Raw genomic sequence first — 19,670 nt, forward strand, 5'->3', positions numbered from 1 at the left:
ATTTAAATGACACGGTTCAGTTTTTTTATTGTTAATTCTGAAGACATTTCCTTATTCAATTTCCATATATATTTGATATATTAACATGGATATTCAACAGTTGTTCTTTTGTCAGTTTGATTGAACTCTTTGAAATGCTAAAAATTTCACTTGATGCGCTTTTCTATCCTTAGCATTTGTAAATTACCTTCCAATTTCCCTTTTCAATTCAGGGCGAGTAAGTGACTAACGAGACACACATTCCGCATTATATAGTTTTCTTGATGTACTGTTCCATATATCATTTAAGAGAATGAAAGAAGAATATTACTAACTTTTTTATGCCATCGCATTCTAAAATTGTAGAAATTTTTCTCGAATAACGTTTTTTTATATCATATACCAAGCATATTAATAACCTTCTCACAGAAGCACACTCAAATAGAAATGAACACCGGACGCATCATCGGGTATATATAGTCAATAAAGTTGTTTTCAACCAAATAGTAAATAGCAAACTACTACGAAGACATCGAATTCTCACGAATCGACGCCATAGAAACAGACATGACTTCAACATAAAACAAAGACACAAAGCAAGAGACGGTCCATTCCTTCATTTACGACGACATAATCAAGAAAATATGTTTTCTTCCGATGCTGGTTCTGAAAGTCTAGGGTTTCAAGAGAATGGTGGTCTCGGCGATCATGGAGGTTACGACGTACGGGTCCATGTTCGATGCAGGCCTCCTGTCTTCAAAATAGCCTGCGCGTATGCAAAAGAGGAGATGTAAATAAGCAAAGAGCTCAGAGCAAAAGGGCGTATCGATCTTGTCTAAAATATCAAAAGGTCCGAGAGATCACGACGACCGATCACCTTTGCCGTCCTTCTCGGTATCGCGGCCCACGCGAATGGATGCCCCTCGGTTCGCGACGCCCTGAGCATCATCCGAGCAGATTAAAAGAAGTAATCAGTTTCCTTTCTCTTTTATAGGTGTAAAAGCAACAAGGAAGGGGAAAGAATGCGGTTATTCCTTCGCCGATAGGCCCTAACTTACCCAGGAGAACGTGTTGATGTCCGCGGTCTCGTGGCGGCCCGTCAGCCTCCTCTCGTTGCCCTCGCCGTAGGCGCAATGTGGTGCTTGTGGCGCAGTCCCAGCTTCTCGATCGCCTTCTTGATCACGTTGAGGCCGCCGTGCTCCCTCATGGACTTGGTGCTGAACAGAAGAATCAGACACGGTGCTATAAGCAACCGAACACTCACTCTTCTTCTAGTTTCAATGTTATATGAGCGTCTTGAGGAACTAGAAAGTCACCTGTAGTTAGTGTGAGCTCCAGCACCGTTCCAGTCACCCTGCGTACCATACCAAAGATTAGGGCAAGACATCGTGATTTTGGAAGACAGAAGGCAAAGCCAAGTCGATCGATTTTCAAACGGACCTTGATTGGTTTCGGTCGAAAGTAAGGACCACCCCAAAGAATTTCCGTGATCCTCTGTTGGATCGACCCAAGTAATGACAACATCAACAATGACTAGCAACGATTATAATTGGGAAAACATGCACGCAACACACAAATTAGAAGAGAAACGTTTGATTAAGTAGTGTTCAATCTAACCTCAAGAATGTAGCGAGCGACCCATACTTGGTCTGCAGCAGAAATTCCAACCGCAGGGCCGACTTGGAACTCCCACTGTTCATGTGATACGAGCATGACCCAAATCATAAATAAGTACGAAACTAAAAAGCTGATCTAAGTGTGCAAGTACACGAATAATTAGTCAAGTTTGAGGACGTGTCGTTGAATCGAGAAACTGGAGGCATACCTGGCCCGGCATGACCTCGCCGTTGATCCCACTGATGTTGATCCCGGCATACAAGCAGGCCTTGTAGTGAGCATCCACAATGTCCCGGCCAAACGCCTTGTCTGCCCCTACTCCGCAGTAGTACGGTCCCTACAAAGGTCATGAACTCAATACGCTCACCTCGATGAATGGCTTATGTGCAAAGGCTGGGTCGAGTCAATTAAGACCCAGATCTCGCCAAAATTTTAGATCAGTTTAAGGCGTCGACGGTTACCTGAGGGCCGGGGAAACCGCCCACCGGCCACCCGATAGGCCACTGGACGTCCTTCTGAAGGAGAGTGTACTCCTGCTCGATGCCATACCTGGCCACAACACCCCCAAATTGTCAATCTCTAGCAAACATACTTCTGTGCTGAACGTTTTGCTCTATTCTTTTTCATCGTACCAATGTCTGACACGTGCTTTATAAGCGTAGGTATTTAAAGGTATCTAGATATATATAAACCAGTCAACAAAGTAGATAATTGAGCTATCTACCCTACAAAGGCACGGTTCCACCTACCCCAATTTCATTTTTCTTTCTCTTGATTTATTGTAGGTCGAATACATTATTAATTTGAACGGGTCCAATGACAATGACAATGTACCAAGGAATAAAATAAAACTACCCTGTAACTTTCACAAGCCAAACCCGCACTTGCAACTTTATCCACTCATTCACGTCGTTTACATTTGTATTTTGTAATACGGAGCCATTCATGGAGTGTGACCTCGGCAATTATTAGGTCATCAAACGGAAGGTGGACCGAATAATGTAGATAAAATATGAGATAAAACAGCCTTAATCATGCTTTTCTTAAAAAAAGAACTGAATTTACCAGGGCTCTTCCACGACCACGTGTGGGTCACTAAAGACCTTGGCGGCATTGAACCTCTTGTTGGTCGGGATCGGCTCGCCGGCCGGCGTGTAGGCATCGCACATGACCTAGGATAATCGATTAATGACATTATTACCATCTAGTTATATCTGGAAATAAAATAATAAAATAATTATCCCTTCCTAAGAGGAGAAAAGAAATTTAATTACCAAGATATTGCTTCCTCTTCTGAAGGGATCCCTGAATACCGCCTGCGGGCTGTCCAAAAGGAAAAAAAGAAGAAAAAAAGACAAGTCATTTAAAAGATTCCCCGAGATGCGACGGAATCTCGAATCTCCTCGGAGTTTCCGAGGATTTCGGGGATCAGAGTCGACGGTCAACTCCGCCAATTTCGCCGAAAATTCAAAGGAGAAGTATTTCTTCTTAGGACCCGCAGAGTTGGAACGAGATACGTACTACAGGATGACCTCGCTGTCGTGGCCGGGGGCCTGGTCCGTGCTGGAGCCGTCGTAGTTCCACTTCGGTAGCTTGGCCGGGTCGGTCACCGGCCCCCTCAGCGTCTGCAAAAACACAAAACGACGTTGGCCGACCGATGAGAAGGGATCGACCGTGGAGACGGAAAAAACAGAGGGACGTCGGGGCGAGTCGTCGACGAGGAGGAGGGAAGAAGAAGACTTGCCCTGGCCTTGCTCCGCATGTCGATGCCCGAGCCGCCGATCCTGCACAGAGAAGAGACGACGACGCATCATCGCGCGGATGAATTTTACACAGAGGAGACAGAGAAAGGGTGGGGAATGATCGAGAGGGGACCGACCATATGTACTCGGCGATGATCTTGTCGGTGTAGTCAAAGAGGTCGAGGTTGAGGAGGTCGTTGAGAGCAGACATGGCGGATCCCGAGGGGGGTTGGTACCGGTTGAGAAGGGCGTCGTTGACGGAGAAAACAGAGAGGGAGGTGGAGGAAGCGTTTGCCGTCCGTTTGGCTTGTTGGCCTGGGGATTCTTTTATTTATTGAGTTTAAATAGGAGGCGACCGGAGGAGATTTTGTCAGCTAGTCACCCCACAATTAAAAGGGGGAGTATCTCCGGGTATATACTATTGGAAGTTTTATGGCAAGAGTTGGTGTAAGTTCCATGGAGAGAGCGGATAGTCTTGATTACTGGCCAAATAAATAGGATCCGATAGTATAAAACATGAAATTCAAAGTTTTGTCATTACCAGTGGAATTGATGAAATGAATTCAGGACTCAATTTTTGTCTTAAATTTAATGGACCGAGTTAGGAGTAAGGGAAATTACCAAAAAAGTCATAACCCTATTGTAATTATGTCAACTCAATCGTGAACTTAATTTTTTAGTCAATTCAATCCTACACCGTTTGCAACTGTGTCGATTTAGTTAATCTGACCAGTTTTGGTTGTCTACTATTAACGTCTTTTGCTAACTATCTAATGGGTGTTGACGTGGACATCGATCATTTTTAAATTTTTTTCCCAAATTTTTAATTAACTTTTTCCTTTTCTACCCCATTCTTCCTCCTTCCTCCTCTTGGTTATGAGGCTTGGCCTCACCTAGCCATGGCACGACCTTGCCAATAGCCAATGGGGGCAAGCCTCACCATGGCTGGCTTAGGTCAAGCCTCATCATGGATGCTGTCAGCCCTTACCTCTAGCTGGCAGCGGCCGGCCAAAATAGAAGATAGAATGAGGAAAATCAATAAAAAAATTTAAAAAAATTATTTATATCGGCGCCTATCGGATAGTCAAAATTTCTCCATTAGAAATGGGTTGTTTAAACATTTCAAAAAGGGCTCAAAATAATATGAAAGCCCAATTAAATGTGGTCTTAATAGATCTAAAGAAAAATCCATTCACAACCCGTTTAAGCTTAAAAGTTATTAATTATTTTACCTTAAAAATTGTAAAAATTACTAGTTGAAGAAATATATATATATATATATATATATATATATATATTTATAAGAAAATAAATGGGGAACCGTGCAATCATATTGGAGAAACTACTTTTGGGTGGGGACGCGTAAGTTTCAGGAGTGGGTTTCGACTCCCACGCTGTAGAGGTAGGACAAAAGTCTAAGAGTGAGTGTAGAGTAGGAATAGTGTAGGACTGATAAAAAAAAAAAATCATATTGGAGAGGAGGGAACCGCGCTACAGTGCCCCTCCGTCATCGGCGATGTTGGCCAAGGTGGCCGACCACTAGGCGATGGGGGCAATCACCTTCATCGTCCTTCTAATCAACCCCCTTCCTCGGCCACCACCTTATAATGACCTCATAAAGAGTCCCATTGAAATCAAGAAATATAGGCCTGCTTGGACTTGTTGTGGCCTCATTTTTCCCCCGCCGCCGTAAGAAGGGTTCACACGAAGAGTCTATGAAGATCTGTTCAAACACTCCTCCAGCTACTTGCTTGAGATTAAGCTCAATCGATGGAATGGATTGAGTTAGGCAAGTCCCACCTCGTGAATATGATACTTTTTCATACGTCAGTTGCATAATGTTTAACTCAAAGCCATAAATAAAGCCATCCACTGGACGTCTTTCTCAAGGATCTCGGGAAAGTGCCTTCACCATTTTCCTTTCTTTGAGTTTTCATTTTCACGGCTCTCGTGATCGTACCGCCGGCATCCACAGTATTAAATTAATGCTCGAATTTGAACTCAAATAATGATTTATTAAATCAAATTTGTTGAGGAATATTTTTCAAGTGAATTACAAATTGGATGAATAAGTTTTTTCTCTTATTGGACTTTGTTTTGAACGTACAAAATAAAGCAAAGAAAAATAGGGTTACAAGACAAAAGGGGCATATATATATATATATATTTGTTTTTGATGGGTTTCTTCACCTTACCTGCTGCAGCGTTCGAATCCCCTTTGAAGAAAGAAACAGACGATGGAGCCTAGAGTCTGACTCTGGGCACACATATAAAAGTAGAATACGTGTTCTTTCTTTTGCGTGGAGCCGTGAAAACCTAGCACCGCACGACGACGAAAAAAAGAGAGGCAAAAACCGCGATTCCAGGAGAAGAGTCACGCCGCACGAAGCCTTAAACAAAAACGCGAATCTGTATGTACACGGATTGCGGACCAAAGACGAATGCTAGAGTTTTTTATTTTGGCGTACGTAAAATGATTTGTTTGAGCTTAAACATGTCATGATTTTTGTGTCGTAAGTTTACATTCAAATAAGTGATTTATTTATAAATATTTTTATTTTGGTTTAAATCTAAATGCGGGAAACACTCGATTGTGTGCGATTGTAAAACTCGTTATTTATTTCTTCTTTATTTCTTTGTTGACGTCAATACCGATACTTAGATTGAACCGCGTAAATTTCTGTTGCGCTTATTATTTATCGTTTATTTCTATGGTGATTTAACGTTGACGTAAATTGCAAAATCTTATCGTTTTCACATATTATATTTCAACACACAATGGCGGCGTTTCTCCACCAAATCACCACCCCTGCAGCCTTGACAATAGACGAGCCAAATTTCAGCAAGATAACTTGCCAAGCCTCTGGATGTGGAGGCTTGGCCGGCCCATGGCCGTCAAATTCGTCAAGATCTCGACTAGCATTGAGGAGTGTCAAGCATGCTAAGAACTTGATCGAGGACGAGCATAGAGAGAAACCCAAGAAAGGTTGTGCCGATGATGCGCAGTGGTGCTGACTGCACAATGGGGTCGACGATAGCAGCCCGAATGGAAAAGAATGGCGACAGCGGTGGGATGGACATGGCAAATGAGTACCTTACCGAAAACAGCAAACCCACGTCCCTCGAATTCATAACCATTTTGAGCACGGCTGCTCTTGTGGATCCAAAGGCCCATTAGGCTCTATTTGTTAATAGTCTGTTTGATACCACTCCAGGGAACAAATAATTATGTTCTTTTATTTTCGGGAAAAAAAATTATAAATTTGTTTGTTAAATTTGTTTGTTTTTAAGAACAAAAATCAATTCTTTTATTCCCAATAATAGATTTAGACAGAATTAATAAGTAAAAAAAAGTTACTTCTTGTGCTCGAAAATAACTTCTATGATCGGTTCCAACTTTTCTCTTATTCTCTTTCCTTTCTTCTTATTCCTTTTGGCCGGTTATCGGCCTCATCCATGGCTGGTGACCTCGTCAGAGCGTCGCCGGCCCCCAACAACATTGAGTCATAGTGAGGCTCATTGGCCTGAGCCTCACATAGCCATGACAACACTTTGATGAGCTCGCTGGACCTCGTCCGGCCGATTGCTAGCCACAGTAATGGCCGACAATCAACTATAGAGAAGGAGGAAGAAGAAGAGAAAAAGATAAAGATAATAAAAGTATTGAAAAACGAAAACAAATGAAAAAAAAATTAAAATCCCGCTAAACGTATTTTTATCATGAGAATACAAAATTTGGACAATTACAAAACGCGTTATTTTGCTCATAAATTGTTCTTGATAATATTATTAGAAAAAACCATATATGATAAAAAAATTGTTTATAAGAATAGAATTGTTACCAAATGTGCCATAATGTTTCAATTTATTTGTTTTTTCCCTTCTTTTGTTATTCGGAATAAAAAAATAATAGAAATCTATTTCATAACATCAACTAATTTTTCTATTCGTCGTAATAGAAAAGTAGCCAAAAAATATATTTATAATAGAAATAAAAAGTAAAAAAATAAACTTTTTGTTTTCGAAAATGATGTCTAAAGGTAAGTTATTTTTTATTTTTTCTTTCCCCTTATTTCTCGTCAACCCTCGCCCCCACCATCCGTTGCCCCCCAATGAGCCGTCACCACCGCTACCACCGCCCGCGAGCAAGAAGAAAAAAAGATGAAAAAGAAATCTACAAAAATATTAAAAAATTAAAAGAAACGTAAAAAAATTGTGAATCATACCAAACGCATTCCTATTCATTTTCTATTCCAATAATTGAAATTTTGTGTAGTTACTAAACGCAATCCTTTACTGAAAAATTGTTCCAGTGAATAAAAAAAAAACACTATTTCTAAAAAGAAATTGTTTTCCAAAATAAAAATGTTACAAAACACACCCTTAAATCTCCTAGTGGCTTGCTTGAGCCAACAAGGCCCTAGGCACAAACTAGGCAAGCCTGGCAAAACAACCTAGCCACCCAGGGAGGCTTGCTTGAACTTTCAATGATCAAATACCTTTATTTCACAAAAACTCAAATTTTTAAAATTATTATTGAAAAAATAATGATTTGATGCTTAAGAAAATGAATGAATAAAATCTACTTTTATCACCTACAAAAATAATTAAGTATAAATTGTTATCAATACTGAAAATATTTTTTATTCACTAATTTTTCTAGGTGATATAACTAATCATTTTTTGGAAATTATATTTTGAATTCTAAAATTTCTATGAACCAAATGTATTATTACGTTACATGCATAGTCAGGCCCATTCCAGATCACGTCTAGTGCCAGCCATTTTTTGTGCGTGGTTTTTACTTGATTTACAAAAACAAGATAATTTGCACATGGGAGTGATTTTCCGAAAAGTCAAAATATTTGGAAAGACTTTATTAACTCTATTCTTTTATATCCTCTACCTAGGGAAATTTTTGTTTTTTCATTCCCGCCAGTTTGTAATTACTTTCTCTTTGTTGAAATTTTCTCTATATTTATTATTTTTCGTCATTCCTGGTGTCTTACGCATGTAGTTTTCTTACTCTTTACTTGTTATTGATTCTTTTCGTGCATTTTCACTTATTTATAGAAAATTCAAAAGTGTATAAAATTAATCTCTTCATGGTGGAGCGAACTTAATTCGACATTAGTTATTGCTGAATATACTAAATTGATTCACGACATCAGATTATTGCACAAGCCCCTTCGACGAGCCATGCTATTTTAATAAAATGAGCATAAAACCAGTGGGGAAAAAGCAGAAATCTTAATTTGGCAGTATAAGTCACGGCGGGGGGGTAATGCACTTGATTGTACTTACCACTAGGATGATTTTTCATCATCTATGCGCAGATCAGGAAGAAGAAGAAATGATGTTTCGAAGGTTACATAGACAATTAAAAAAATTGCCTACTAAAGTCTCTCGTACCTTTCTTTCACAAAATCTAAATCCAGTTTCCTAAACTAGATTGAATCTTCAATTTTTATTTGCTTGTTAATTTATTTATTTTTTATCAATTTTCTCACATGACTCTTAGATTGTATTTAGTCATCTAGATTTCTAACCAGATTATGAATGGATATAATAGGATATAACGTTTGGTCGTCTGGATTTTTAATCGGGATAGGACTGGATAGGATAGGATATGAAATTCTAGGATTTTTTTATATCCCATCCATTGTTTAGTGAATCATAATATTAAAGTCGGATATGTTTACATCATATCATGTACATTTTTTTATATAAACGACATATCATTATAAATAAACTAAATGTTCATAAACGAGATAGTGAAAATCTCTCATAACACTATTACTTAATTTATTTTTTTTTTTTCCTCTTTTTTATATTATTTTCATTATTATTTCTTTTTTCCCCTTTCATCATTCTTTAATAAAATTTTATCAAATAGTAAATTGTACTAACATACCAAAAATACAAAAATACCTAAAATATATAATAAATATAAATATTTAATTTATAGATCGAATATTCAATATAAGATAGAATTAAAGTTGAATATATAAATTAAAATAAGATTAATTAAAAATAAATGTTTATTTTTATTTCTTAAATTATAATTAAAATATTATTTATATTGAAATATAATTTCAATTTTGTTAATTTAATAAGTTTGTTATTCAAGAAAAATAACTTTCCTATTATGAATATTACAAATTCTATCCACCTTTATCCCACCTTCCCCGTGGGATAATTTTATCCTGTCTATATCTAGGGGTGAGCGGTTCCGGTTCCGGTTCGGTTCCGTCCGGAACCCGGAACCTACCTGGTACAGTTCCAAAAAATTTGGAACCAGGAACCTACCCCAAAATCAAGAACCCGGAACCTACCCTATCACGGGTTCCGGGTCGGTTCCGAGTTCCAACGGGTTCTTTTTTTTTTTTTTTTTTTTTCTCATTTTCAAATTTGAACTATAACGAAATGGGAAAGAGACAGCAAATGATATGAGCACCATGAAAACTTTTAGCTCAACAAATGTTACCAAATCTTCTATAGAAAACACTTATTGCCTCTAAACAATTGGCCACAGGAGATCAAGAATGAGTTTAAGTGTAACTATTGGCCCTTCCCGTGCAAGCCCAAAGTCTGAAAGCTTTGGTATGAAGTCCTCATCCAGTGATACATTCGATGACTTAAAGTCTCTGTGTATCACAAGATTCCTGACAATACCCTGAAGCTTCAAACCTCAGCTCAGTGACAAACGATGCAACTTTTTAGTACATCAAACGATGACCACAAAAATTAGCATCTCACGTAAGTAATGAAGAATAGGAAATTACTTGCTATCAAGTTGCTTGACTAGAACATCATATGGATCCCGAGTATGTTGGACTGGTGAATTCTTAAATTACGGGAACAAAATCTAACGGAAGAAGAATGGAGAACAATAATTGCTTTTTCAATAGATTCCTGAAAGGGCTTCATGTCCTTGCATATAAAATGAGTTCATCCACGTATTAGAGACATATAGATCTTATTTTTGTCACACTCGAACCATAACCTGAATTAGAACTGGAACTGGAAGGAAAACTTCTTCAGCTTGAGTTGGGTTAAAAGCACGGACCTTATCTCTTTCTCAACCTGCTAGCTCTCGAAGGGGGTTTGGTGGCCCAAAATTGACTTGGCTTCGCCAAAAGGCCTCATCTCTAGAAGCCCTCTTCTGATTCAACCTCCTATTACTCGTACAACAACTATGGCAGACAAGAGCGCTGCTTATTCCCCTTCATGTTTAGATGTTTCCTGTACTACTCGATGCTGCAACATAGGAAGGTTATGATCTTGCTTTCTTCTTTTTTTCGGGTTTTTTCTGCTTTTGCCTGAACAAACAAGAATTTAGCATCAACCTGATCTGAACTCTTCAACAGTACTAAGTGAGAAACCTAGCTCCAGCATTTTGAAGAAAACCAACCAGCAATATGGTCCACTTGTCATTAACATGAACATAACATGGTCGAGTTAAATGAATGAAGTGAAATTTAAATGTCATTCGTCCTAAAAAAACATTTTGCAAGCTAAGAATCCAAATAAATTGAGATAAATCCAATCCTACCATCTCGTCGCTGATCAGCCGGTAGGCCCCCGCCGGAGTCTCCAAGGGCGTCCCGCGTCGCCCCCCGACCGGACAGGCGAAAGGAGAGAGAGAGTAGGGTGCGGCCGAGGTGGAGGTGGAGGTGGAGGCGGAGGCGGAGGCGAAGGCGAAGGGGTGTGGAGTTAAGGCTGATTGGGCGGGCCGAGCGAGCGCGAGTGGCGTCGGGGCGGCCGGGAGAGCGGCGAGCGGCTTCGAGGCGACCGGGCGAGTGGCGAGCGGGCGTCAAGGCGGGCGGGCGCGGTGAGCGCGTCGGGCGGGCCGGGCGAGCGAGCAGCCTCCACCGAGGGGAGGAGAGACGTCCAACGGCGGCGACGACGGCAAGCGGGCGAGCGGCGAGGCGAGCGAGGGGTGACGGCGTCCGGCGGCGGTGTCGAGGGAGGTCGCGAAGGCGGCACGACGGCGACAAAGACACGAGTCTCATGACACCAACGGCGGCACGGACGGCGGGGCGAAGACGGCGGCTGTCGCGGCTCAACCCACGGCCAAGGGGGGAAAAGCGGTGGCTTGGGGACGGCGGCGGTGGCTATCGGCGACGCGGAGAAGAAGAAGAAGAGGGGTAGGGTTTCGGCCGAGAGAGGGGGAAAGAGAAGAGAGAGAGAAAGAAAGAAAAAGTTGGGGGCGCAGGAAGTGACGTGACGAGGAAAAGGGGAGAAAGAAAGAGAGAGAGAGAGAGAAGAAGGGGAAAGGGGGAAGAATCCGCAGAGAGGGGGAAATCTTGCGGGGGAAAAGGTTAGGGTTTTTTTCTTTGAATTGTGACCGGTTCAGTTCCGGTTCCCGTTCCCATTTTCGAGGGAACCGAACCTGGAAACGCCGGTTCCACGAAAAGGGAACCTGGGCACCGAACCGGTCTCTTTAGAACCGGAACCGTGCTCACCCCTATCTATATCCCCCTTATATCCGATTTTATCCCGTCCCGAGCGAGCACCAAACGTAGAATAGGATAAATCATATCTTATCCCGAATTTTATCCCGATTGCCAAACGCAGCCTAAAATCTAAAGATTTTGTTGTATCCTATTAATTGTTTGGCGATTACAGTAATAAAGTCGAATATATTCACATCATATTATGTATAGTATTTAGTATAAATAACATTAAATGAAACAAAATTTTTACAAACGGATATGGTAAAAATCTCTTGTGACACTCTTGCATACTTTATTTTTATTTGCTTTTTCATTTTAATTTCCTCTCTTTTTAAATCAATCCCTTTCTCATTTATTTCTTCCCCTTCCATCATTGTCTAATAAAATTTTATCAAATAGTAAACTATACTAATATACCTAAAATCCGAATATATAAATAAGAATAAGGTTAAATTAAAGTAACTAAATTTTTATGTTTTGTTATTATATTAGAATTCAAAAATTATTTTGTTAATTTAAGAAGATCGTCATTCGAGAAAAATAATTTTTTTATTATGGATATCATAAATTCTATTTACCTTTATCCTACCTCCCCCTATGGGATAATTTTATCTGGTCATGTCATGTCTTAAGCAGGCACCACATATAGGACAAATTTTATTATATTTTGAATTTTATTCCAACTGTCAAATGCATCCTTAAGTTTGTAGGAGTGAATTTGGTCGGGTTAAACTCGGAGCTCCAATTTTGGGTTTTTCAAATCCCGGGTAAAAAACTAATCCAATGAAGGATGGGCCCCAAGAATGGGCTTGGGCCACGAGAATCAATTTTCAGAGGCCCAAAAAGGGACGGTGGAGATGAGATCGCCGGGCGGACCACACACCTGTCAATACGGCGCGCGCAAAGCTTCGACGACTTTACACCACTGGCGTCCATAAACCTAAGCAGCTCTCTCTCGCGAGTCGAAAATCTATTTAACCGAGAAGCCACCAAGCCGAGATTCCCAAAAACCCTAGCACAAAAATATCTCCTCCTCCTCCTCCTCCTCCTCCTCCACCGCGACTAGGGTTTTAGCCGACACCCCTCGCCGTCGGCCTCCGCCGCTCCTCCGGCCTCCGTCCCCTCTCTCTCTCTCTATTCCTCTTCCTCCTCCGATGGGCAAGTCCAGCAAGAAATCAGCTGCCGCGGTATACTCTCTCTCTCTCTCTCTCTCTCTCTCGTTCTGTTGATTTAATACGAGTTCGTTTGGGCGTTCGTATCGGCTGAATCGTCGTTGTTTTGTCCGTCTCTTCGTAGGTTGCAGCTCCTGCTGCTGTTCCGGCGACAAAGTCCGGCAAGAAAGGTAAGCCGTGTGAAAATGGGTTAGACAGGTTTATGCTCTACTGTTTTGTGCGATGGTTCGGTTTTTATTTTTCCTCGTTTTGAGCTTATTTCATTCCCGAAGATATGCATATTTTACGTGAAGATCCTTCGATAATGTTACGGAACGATAGTCTCTGGTTGGAGTAGATACACGAATCGCTTTAAATACATGAAGTTGAGTGGAAGGATTAGTTCGAGTGGGGATGAAAGAAAAGGTTTGAGCTGAGAATATTTTCTGGAGATATCCATTTTCCTGGAGAGACGGATAGGATATCCTGGCAAAGCGGCATCTTGACACCCCAGGAACGGAAAATTTTAAAAAAATTGAAAAAATTGGATGCTCTGTTTTTTTGTTGTCCATGTTCAAGCTGGGCCCTCACGAGCTCTGTTTGGGTATGTACAGTTTGGTTTTATGTGCCTCATTGTGTAATACCTTTTGGTGTTTTTTGCGTAGGTAAAAGAGAAGTGGAAGAAGCACCTGAGAAGCAGTTGAATGCAAAGAAGCAGAAGAGCAATGAAGGGATAGAGCAGGCTATTCAGAAGAAGAAAGCTGAAGCGAAAACGGTGGCAAAGAAGAAACAGGATAGTAGTAGCTCGGAATCAGAGTCTGAGTCCGAGGAAGAGGAGGTGGGTAATAATTTTTGTGCCGTGTAACAATTGTATTTTGTGATCTCTCCATGGAGATTCGAAGTATTTGTTTTCGTTTGCTTTAGGCTGTTCAGAAGAAGCAGAAAATTGAAATAAAGAAGCCGCTTAAAAACGAAGAAACAAGTAGTTCAGAGGATTCAGAGGATTCATGTTCAGATTCGGAGGAAGAAAACAATGTATCTCCTTCACTTACGTTCTTTGCACCATATCCGCTTTTTGTTTGCAAATACCTTTTAGTCACTCTGGCAGTGTAGTCTGTGTCAATGTTGGTTGGCTGATATTAATATTTGCACGTCAGTAACAGTCCTCCTTTTGGCTCTTAGGAACCTGCTCCGAAGAAAATAATGTCTAAAAATGGCACAGTTGCTAGCCTTGCCAAGAAGGATTCCAGTAGTTCTGATGATTCGGAGTCATCGGACGATGAATCCGATGAGGATGAAGTTAGTATACATAGTTATTTTATTTATGTTTATGGCAAATGTTGTCAATTCTTTCTTCATAATCTGTGAGATTTTGTTAATATTAACATGATTATTGGTTAATGAAGAAACCTGCTGTCAAGCCTGCACAGCAGAAGAAAGCTGCTTCAAAGGAATCATCAAGCGATGAATCAGAATCTGACAGCTCTTCAGATGAGGAAACTGTGAGGACAGCTAGTGCTAATTGCTCTAATATTCAATTTAACTAAAGTAGAACAATTTTTCATGTGTTTTGGTTATGATTTTCAGGATAAACCTAAAGGAAAGGTCCAGGAAAAGCAGCCTAAGGTAGAGGCAAAGAATGGTTCAGTCAAGAAGGAAGAATCTACTGAGAGTTCCGATGAGGAAAGCAGCAGCGATTCAGATGAGGAAGATGTAAGCATGCTAGATGTTGAATTTTAACCAGCTATTTTCTTCTGGGTTGCATGCTGAGAATACAAAATTTTTTGGTGCTTTGGAATCATATTATTTAATAAATTTGGGCCACCTTGCAGGAAGCTGCAAAAGCTACTTCTCAAAACAAAAAGGCATCAGCCAATGCTTCTAAGCCGGCTCCCAAAAAAGATGAGTCTAGCGATGAATCTGAAGAAAGTGATTCTGATTCTGATGAGGTATGTATGCTAATGATTCTATTCTTGAGAACAGACTGGTTTTCATTCTTCTCCCACTTTAACATTTAGCTTCTTGCACACAGGATGAAAGTGCTAAGAAACCAACTTCTGCAGTTCCTAAAAAGAAAGTAGAATCAAGTGATGATTCGGATAGTGAATCAGAGGAAGAGGTCTGTTCTATTTGTCTTCTATATTGTGTATTTGAGAGCATTTCTGTTCTCTGTCCTTTCTCAATTTTGCGCTTGATGCAGGAAGTTGTTAAAAAACCAGCTAAGAGTGTATCAAAAAAGGAATCGAGTGATAGCAGTTCTGAAGATGACTCAGACAGTAGTTCGGATGATGATGATGTGAGTCATCATCATCCGATGATTTGCAAATCTCCTTTGATATTAATTGTTGGTTCCCAAATTTTGGTTTGGGCAATGACCTTGAATGTCATTATGCTAATGTAACGTCTCATATTTTATTGATTTTGTATATGCTGACTGATATTGCTTTTGTCACTGCAGTTGGTTTGTGCATGCATAAGTGTAGATGTTCAGCATTGCATTGCTCTACTGATTTGATTTTGTGATGGCTTGTATTGTACCTGCTGTATCCAATCAATCATTTGTGATCTATTTTTTCTCATGTTCATTTTTTGGTACCTTTCTAATATCCTTTTGGACACACAAATTTACTTTTAATTCTTTCATTTGGCTGATAAGTGACTCCTGGTAGAAATCTACCTAAAACAATTGTGTTCGTTTACCTGTGGTTACACTTATGGACTCTGCATCAGTTTGTTTTCTGTAGATGCTTGCAAACTTCTTTGTATTGTGCAACTTCTGCTTATTGTAGAGCAGTCTCGTGCAATTGGATGTCTTCTGTGAACCTGTTCGTTTTGTCCTTATTCCTCTTCTTTTTTCGTATTTTACAGGGCCCACCTAAGAAGAATGCTTTGGACGTTTCTGCTAAGAGGCCACGTGTGGCAGCTCAAACAAAGCAGACCCAGCAGGTTTATCTTCTTATTCTTTATGTTGAGTGATGTAAAATTAGTTGGGTTACAATTTCAGACCTATAGTGTTGCTTTATCTTTTCCTCTCTTCTCTGTCTTTCATTTGTGCTTCTTGGTTGCTGGGTGGCTTTTCTTTTCTGAAGGGAAATGAGTGGCCTTTTTTTTTGGGGGGCGCTGGACTGGTTTAAAATTGTTACTTTTAATGGTGTTTTAATGAATTAATCATGTTCCATCCATGGTGGAAGGTAGTTGGCTATGACATAAAATTATCAATTACGGAAGTTCTGAGAGTTCTCTTATTATGATGCTAATAACGAGCTGGTCGGAATGGGTGTTGACTCTGTCAATGCTTTTTGAATTGACAAGAATAAGTAAAACAATCATATAACTGATTGTGTCTCGTCACCGAAAGAGTTGATTGATGTAACTGTGCTACCTCTGAGGCTGAGCGGTTGGTGCTTCGTGCTGCAGGCAAAGATGGATGTTGACGAAAGCGACAGTGAGGAGGATGATAGTTCAGAGGAGACTGATGAAGAGCCACAAAATAAAAAGGTTTGCACATAGCATTTTCCATTTCTTCCATGTGTGTGTCGCTTGGATGTTCCATTCGGTATCTCATAGGTAGGATCTCAATGCTATTTGTTCTTCCTTTTCTTGTCAGCCCAAGATTTCTGCAAACAAGTCGAACGGGAAAGTTAGTAAAAAAGAAAGCAGCAGTGATGAAGAAACCTCTGACGAATCCGATGACAGCTCGGATGATGAGCCTAAGAAGACATCAAAGAAGGTAAATATATGGGACGTGCATGCTTACTGACCATTGATTCTTTGTGGGTCGGTGGGTTCGATGGAAAGCATATTTCAAATGGCCACTCTCACCACATTTCTACTCGCCCTCCATAGTCGGTCAGTTTGCTGGATGAATGTATATAGGAAAGGAGGGTGTTGAGAACAGTAATATTTGGTCATTTGTCTACTCCTAAAATTTCATCGTGGGATGCTTGGATTCTAAGACCATCCATAGGGGAATGATCACTTGTTTGTTTTAGTAGATATGTCAACCTTGTGCTGAGAGAGAGATACCTTATCAGCTTTTCCTGAAGAGAGAAAATTGTTTTGTGTGCTGGTGGGGTTAGTTATGATGCTTTTCCATCGTGAGAGAGTTAGATAGTCCTTTTGTTATTTTTTTTTTTTTGGGTAAGGGATAGTCCTTTTGTTATTTGTTGAATGTAGCATAATTTAAATTTTCTAATATATTTTTACAGGATGCTGATACAGAAATGGTAGATGCTTCTCCTGCCCCAAAAGCTCCAATGTCAGAGAAAAAAGCTGTATGACTCCTTACGCTGCTTCTTGTCCTGTCCTTGGCTCCTGTTCATCGACCCCTATCATCAGCTTTTTGATATTCTAAACTCATGTTAATTCTCAATGCAGCCAAAAACCCCTGACACACCTCAAAGTACGGGCTCAAAGACTATTTTTGTTGGTAACCTGCCATACTCAGTTGAAAAAGCTGATGTGTAAGTGTCACTTCTTGGACTCTGGAGCTTTATTTTCATGTATTAAGAACTCACAGATTTCATTTTGCAGAGAGAATTTCTTCCAAGCTGCTGGTGAAGTTCAGGATGTACGCCTTGCTTTTGATGCTGATGAGAGGTTCAAGGGGTTTTGTCACGTTGAATTTACCACAGCTGAAGCAGCACAAAAGGTTATCTGTCATTTGATAGACCTAATTACTTATAAAATCAGCCTGCTTGTGGCTTCGAGTAATATTAGTTGAATCTGGCGTTGCATCGTTACTTTATCATATACTATAGAGATGTTGAAGGTTCTCCTGTAGTCATTGTAGCTACTCATGGATGGAGAAATGAATGATGAATTTCATTGGTGTACCAGTGTGTCTGGGTTGTTTAGGTACTTTGGGTTCTATAGATTCAAATAATTGACTTCCATTGCAGGCTGTTGAATACAATGGAGAGTATCTTAACGATCGTCAGATGAGAATCAGTTTGGCACATGAAAGGGGAGCATATACTCCACAAAGCGGGTGAGTTTCTAATTTAGTTGTGAATAAAATATTCAGCAGCAGTAAACCGCTAGGTCTTATGATAATTTAATTTGCAGGAAAGGCAATTTCTCGCAGAAGGGAGGGGGGGGTCAGGCACAAACCGTTTTTGTGAAGGGTCTTGACAAGTCCATTGGAGAGGACCAGGTACTAAAATTGTTCTCCCGTCTGATGAATTATGCGACTGTTTGATTCTGGGTTCTAAAAATATTATCCCTTTTGAATGTCAGTTAAGAAGCAGCTTGTCAGAGCATTTTGGGACCTGTGGTGAGGTTTCAAGAATCTCAATTCCTAAGGATTATGATTCTGGTGAACCCAAAGGGTATGTTCTTTCTTTCTATCAGCAAAACAGAGCCTTAATTTATAAAGTTGCTTAATTCTTGTTTGATCAAAATCGAAAAACCCAATAGCTTGTGTTTAATGTGTGAATATTGATTTTTATGTAATCTTTTGCAGGTTTGCTTACATTGACTTTACGGATAGCAACGGTTTCAACAAGGCTTTAGAGCTTAATGGGACTGAACTAGGTGGTTATCCACTTGCAGTGGATGAGGCAAGACCGAGAGATAATAGCGGTGGTGGTTTTGATGGCGGCAGAGGAGGTGGAAGGAGTGGTGGAAGGAGTGGTGGATGGAGTGGTGGTGGAAGAGGCGGTGGAGGTCGCTTTTCTGGTAGGCGTGGTGGCCGTTTTGATGGTGGCAGAGGAGGTGGCCGTTTTGATGGTGGCAGAGGAGGTGGCCGCTTTGGTGGTAGAGGACGTGGGACGCCTAATAGACAAAGCATGGCAGCATCTGGCACAGGTTTGTCTTATGATTATTTGGTTGAACTGTCAGTTTTTACCAGTAAAAAATGTTTCGCTTTCATTGGTACATGAGGAAATGATCCATAAAATTAATATTGTTGGTAATGGAGCTTTGAGATTGGAGTGGCCTCGAGACTTTCTTTTGAGTGTGCTATTCCTCAGGGCGCTACTCAATTGATCGTCAACTTCTCCATCCTTTGCCCCTTGGGTTTTTATAGTATATTGTCATTGATGATGTCAGGCCCTTTGGGTGAACTTCATTTAAAAGTGTATCGAAATGCAAGAAATATCGAGCTCTGTTGGTTATTTTGTAATAAGCTTAGAGTGGTCTCTTATGGTTTCTTTGTTGCTTTCTGTCTAATTTTTGTTTTTCTGGGGACATTGCAGGGAAGAAAACGACGTTCAATAATGACGATTGAGGTGGCGGAGGAGAGTATTGAAACTCACTGATTAGAGTGAGACGTGGTACTGGACAGGTTCCTAGTGATGCTATATTTATTTATTAACGAAGCAAGCAAGACAGAGACAGATCCGAGATTTTGTAATTTTGAGGACCATCGTGCCCATTTTGATTGCAATTTTGATATATATCGAATGTTTTGATAGTTTGAGTGAAAATTAGTTCTGCTTATCTTTATCCCGATACGTGGTGCTCAAATAGGCGCGCATGCATTGGTCTGCGACCTGAGCTTTGGATCAAAAAAAGAAAAAAGAAAAAAGAGGGTTCTAACTTCTATCGGTGGCATCTCTGCCTCGAGATGAATCTTTGGTTGTTCATTATCGCACCTGGTTAAGATGGCTTCTCGATGCCCTTTGTTGACCAAGGGGTTTGGTTTCCTATTTCCAGTACATTCTCGGTCGACTCTCGGCGTGAGGAGTTCGTTTAGTCTGTGGCGGTGGTGCTGCCATGGA

General features: G+C 40.4%; 1 protein-coding gene and 1 pseudogene across 7 annotated transcripts; one reads left to right on the top strand and one right to left on the bottom strand.

Moving 5' to 3' along the window:
• Positions 1 to 421: 421 nt before the first annotated feature.
• On the bottom strand, positions 422 to 3,561 carry LOC120295410 (annotated as a pseudogene).
• A 9,218-nt stretch (positions 3,562 to 12,779) lies between these two features.
• LOC104454002 (nucleolin 2) lies at positions 12,780 to 19,389 on the top strand. 7 transcript variants are annotated; one of them, XM_039317282.1, is made up of 21 exons: positions 12,780 to 12,984; positions 13,094 to 13,139; positions 13,614 to 13,786; positions 13,873 to 13,983; positions 14,131 to 14,247; positions 14,355 to 14,450; positions 14,536 to 14,661; positions 14,781 to 14,897; positions 14,981 to 15,067; positions 15,149 to 15,244; positions 15,817 to 15,894; positions 16,363 to 16,446; positions 16,556 to 16,678; positions 17,157 to 17,222; positions 17,326 to 17,411; positions 17,482 to 17,599; positions 17,850 to 17,938; positions 18,016 to 18,103; positions 18,187 to 18,278; positions 18,413 to 18,756; positions 19,146 to 19,389. In XM_039317282.1, exons 1-21 carry the CDS (start codon positions 12,952 to 12,954, stop codon positions 19,175 to 19,177), a joined length of 2,202 nt encoding a protein of 733 aa, XP_039173216.1. In that variant the 5' UTR covers positions 12,780 to 12,951; the 3' UTR covers positions 19,178 to 19,389. The 7 variants fall into 7 exon arrangements, with proteins under 7 accessions (XP_039173216.1, XP_039173217.1, XP_010066986.2 ...); XM_010068684.3 differs by having other exon boundaries at positions 12,781 to 12,984; positions 16,366 to 16,446; XM_039317283.1 differs by lacking the exon at positions 15,149 to 15,244.
• Positions 19,390 to 19,670: the final 281 nt, after the last annotated feature.

This window comes from Eucalyptus grandis, chromosome 7 (genome assembly GCF_016545825.1).
Source record: "Eucalyptus grandis isolate ANBG69807.140 chromosome 7, ASM1654582v1, whole genome shotgun sequence".
Taxonomy (NCBI): Eukaryota; Viridiplantae; Streptophyta; class Magnoliopsida; order Myrtales; family Myrtaceae; genus Eucalyptus; species Eucalyptus grandis.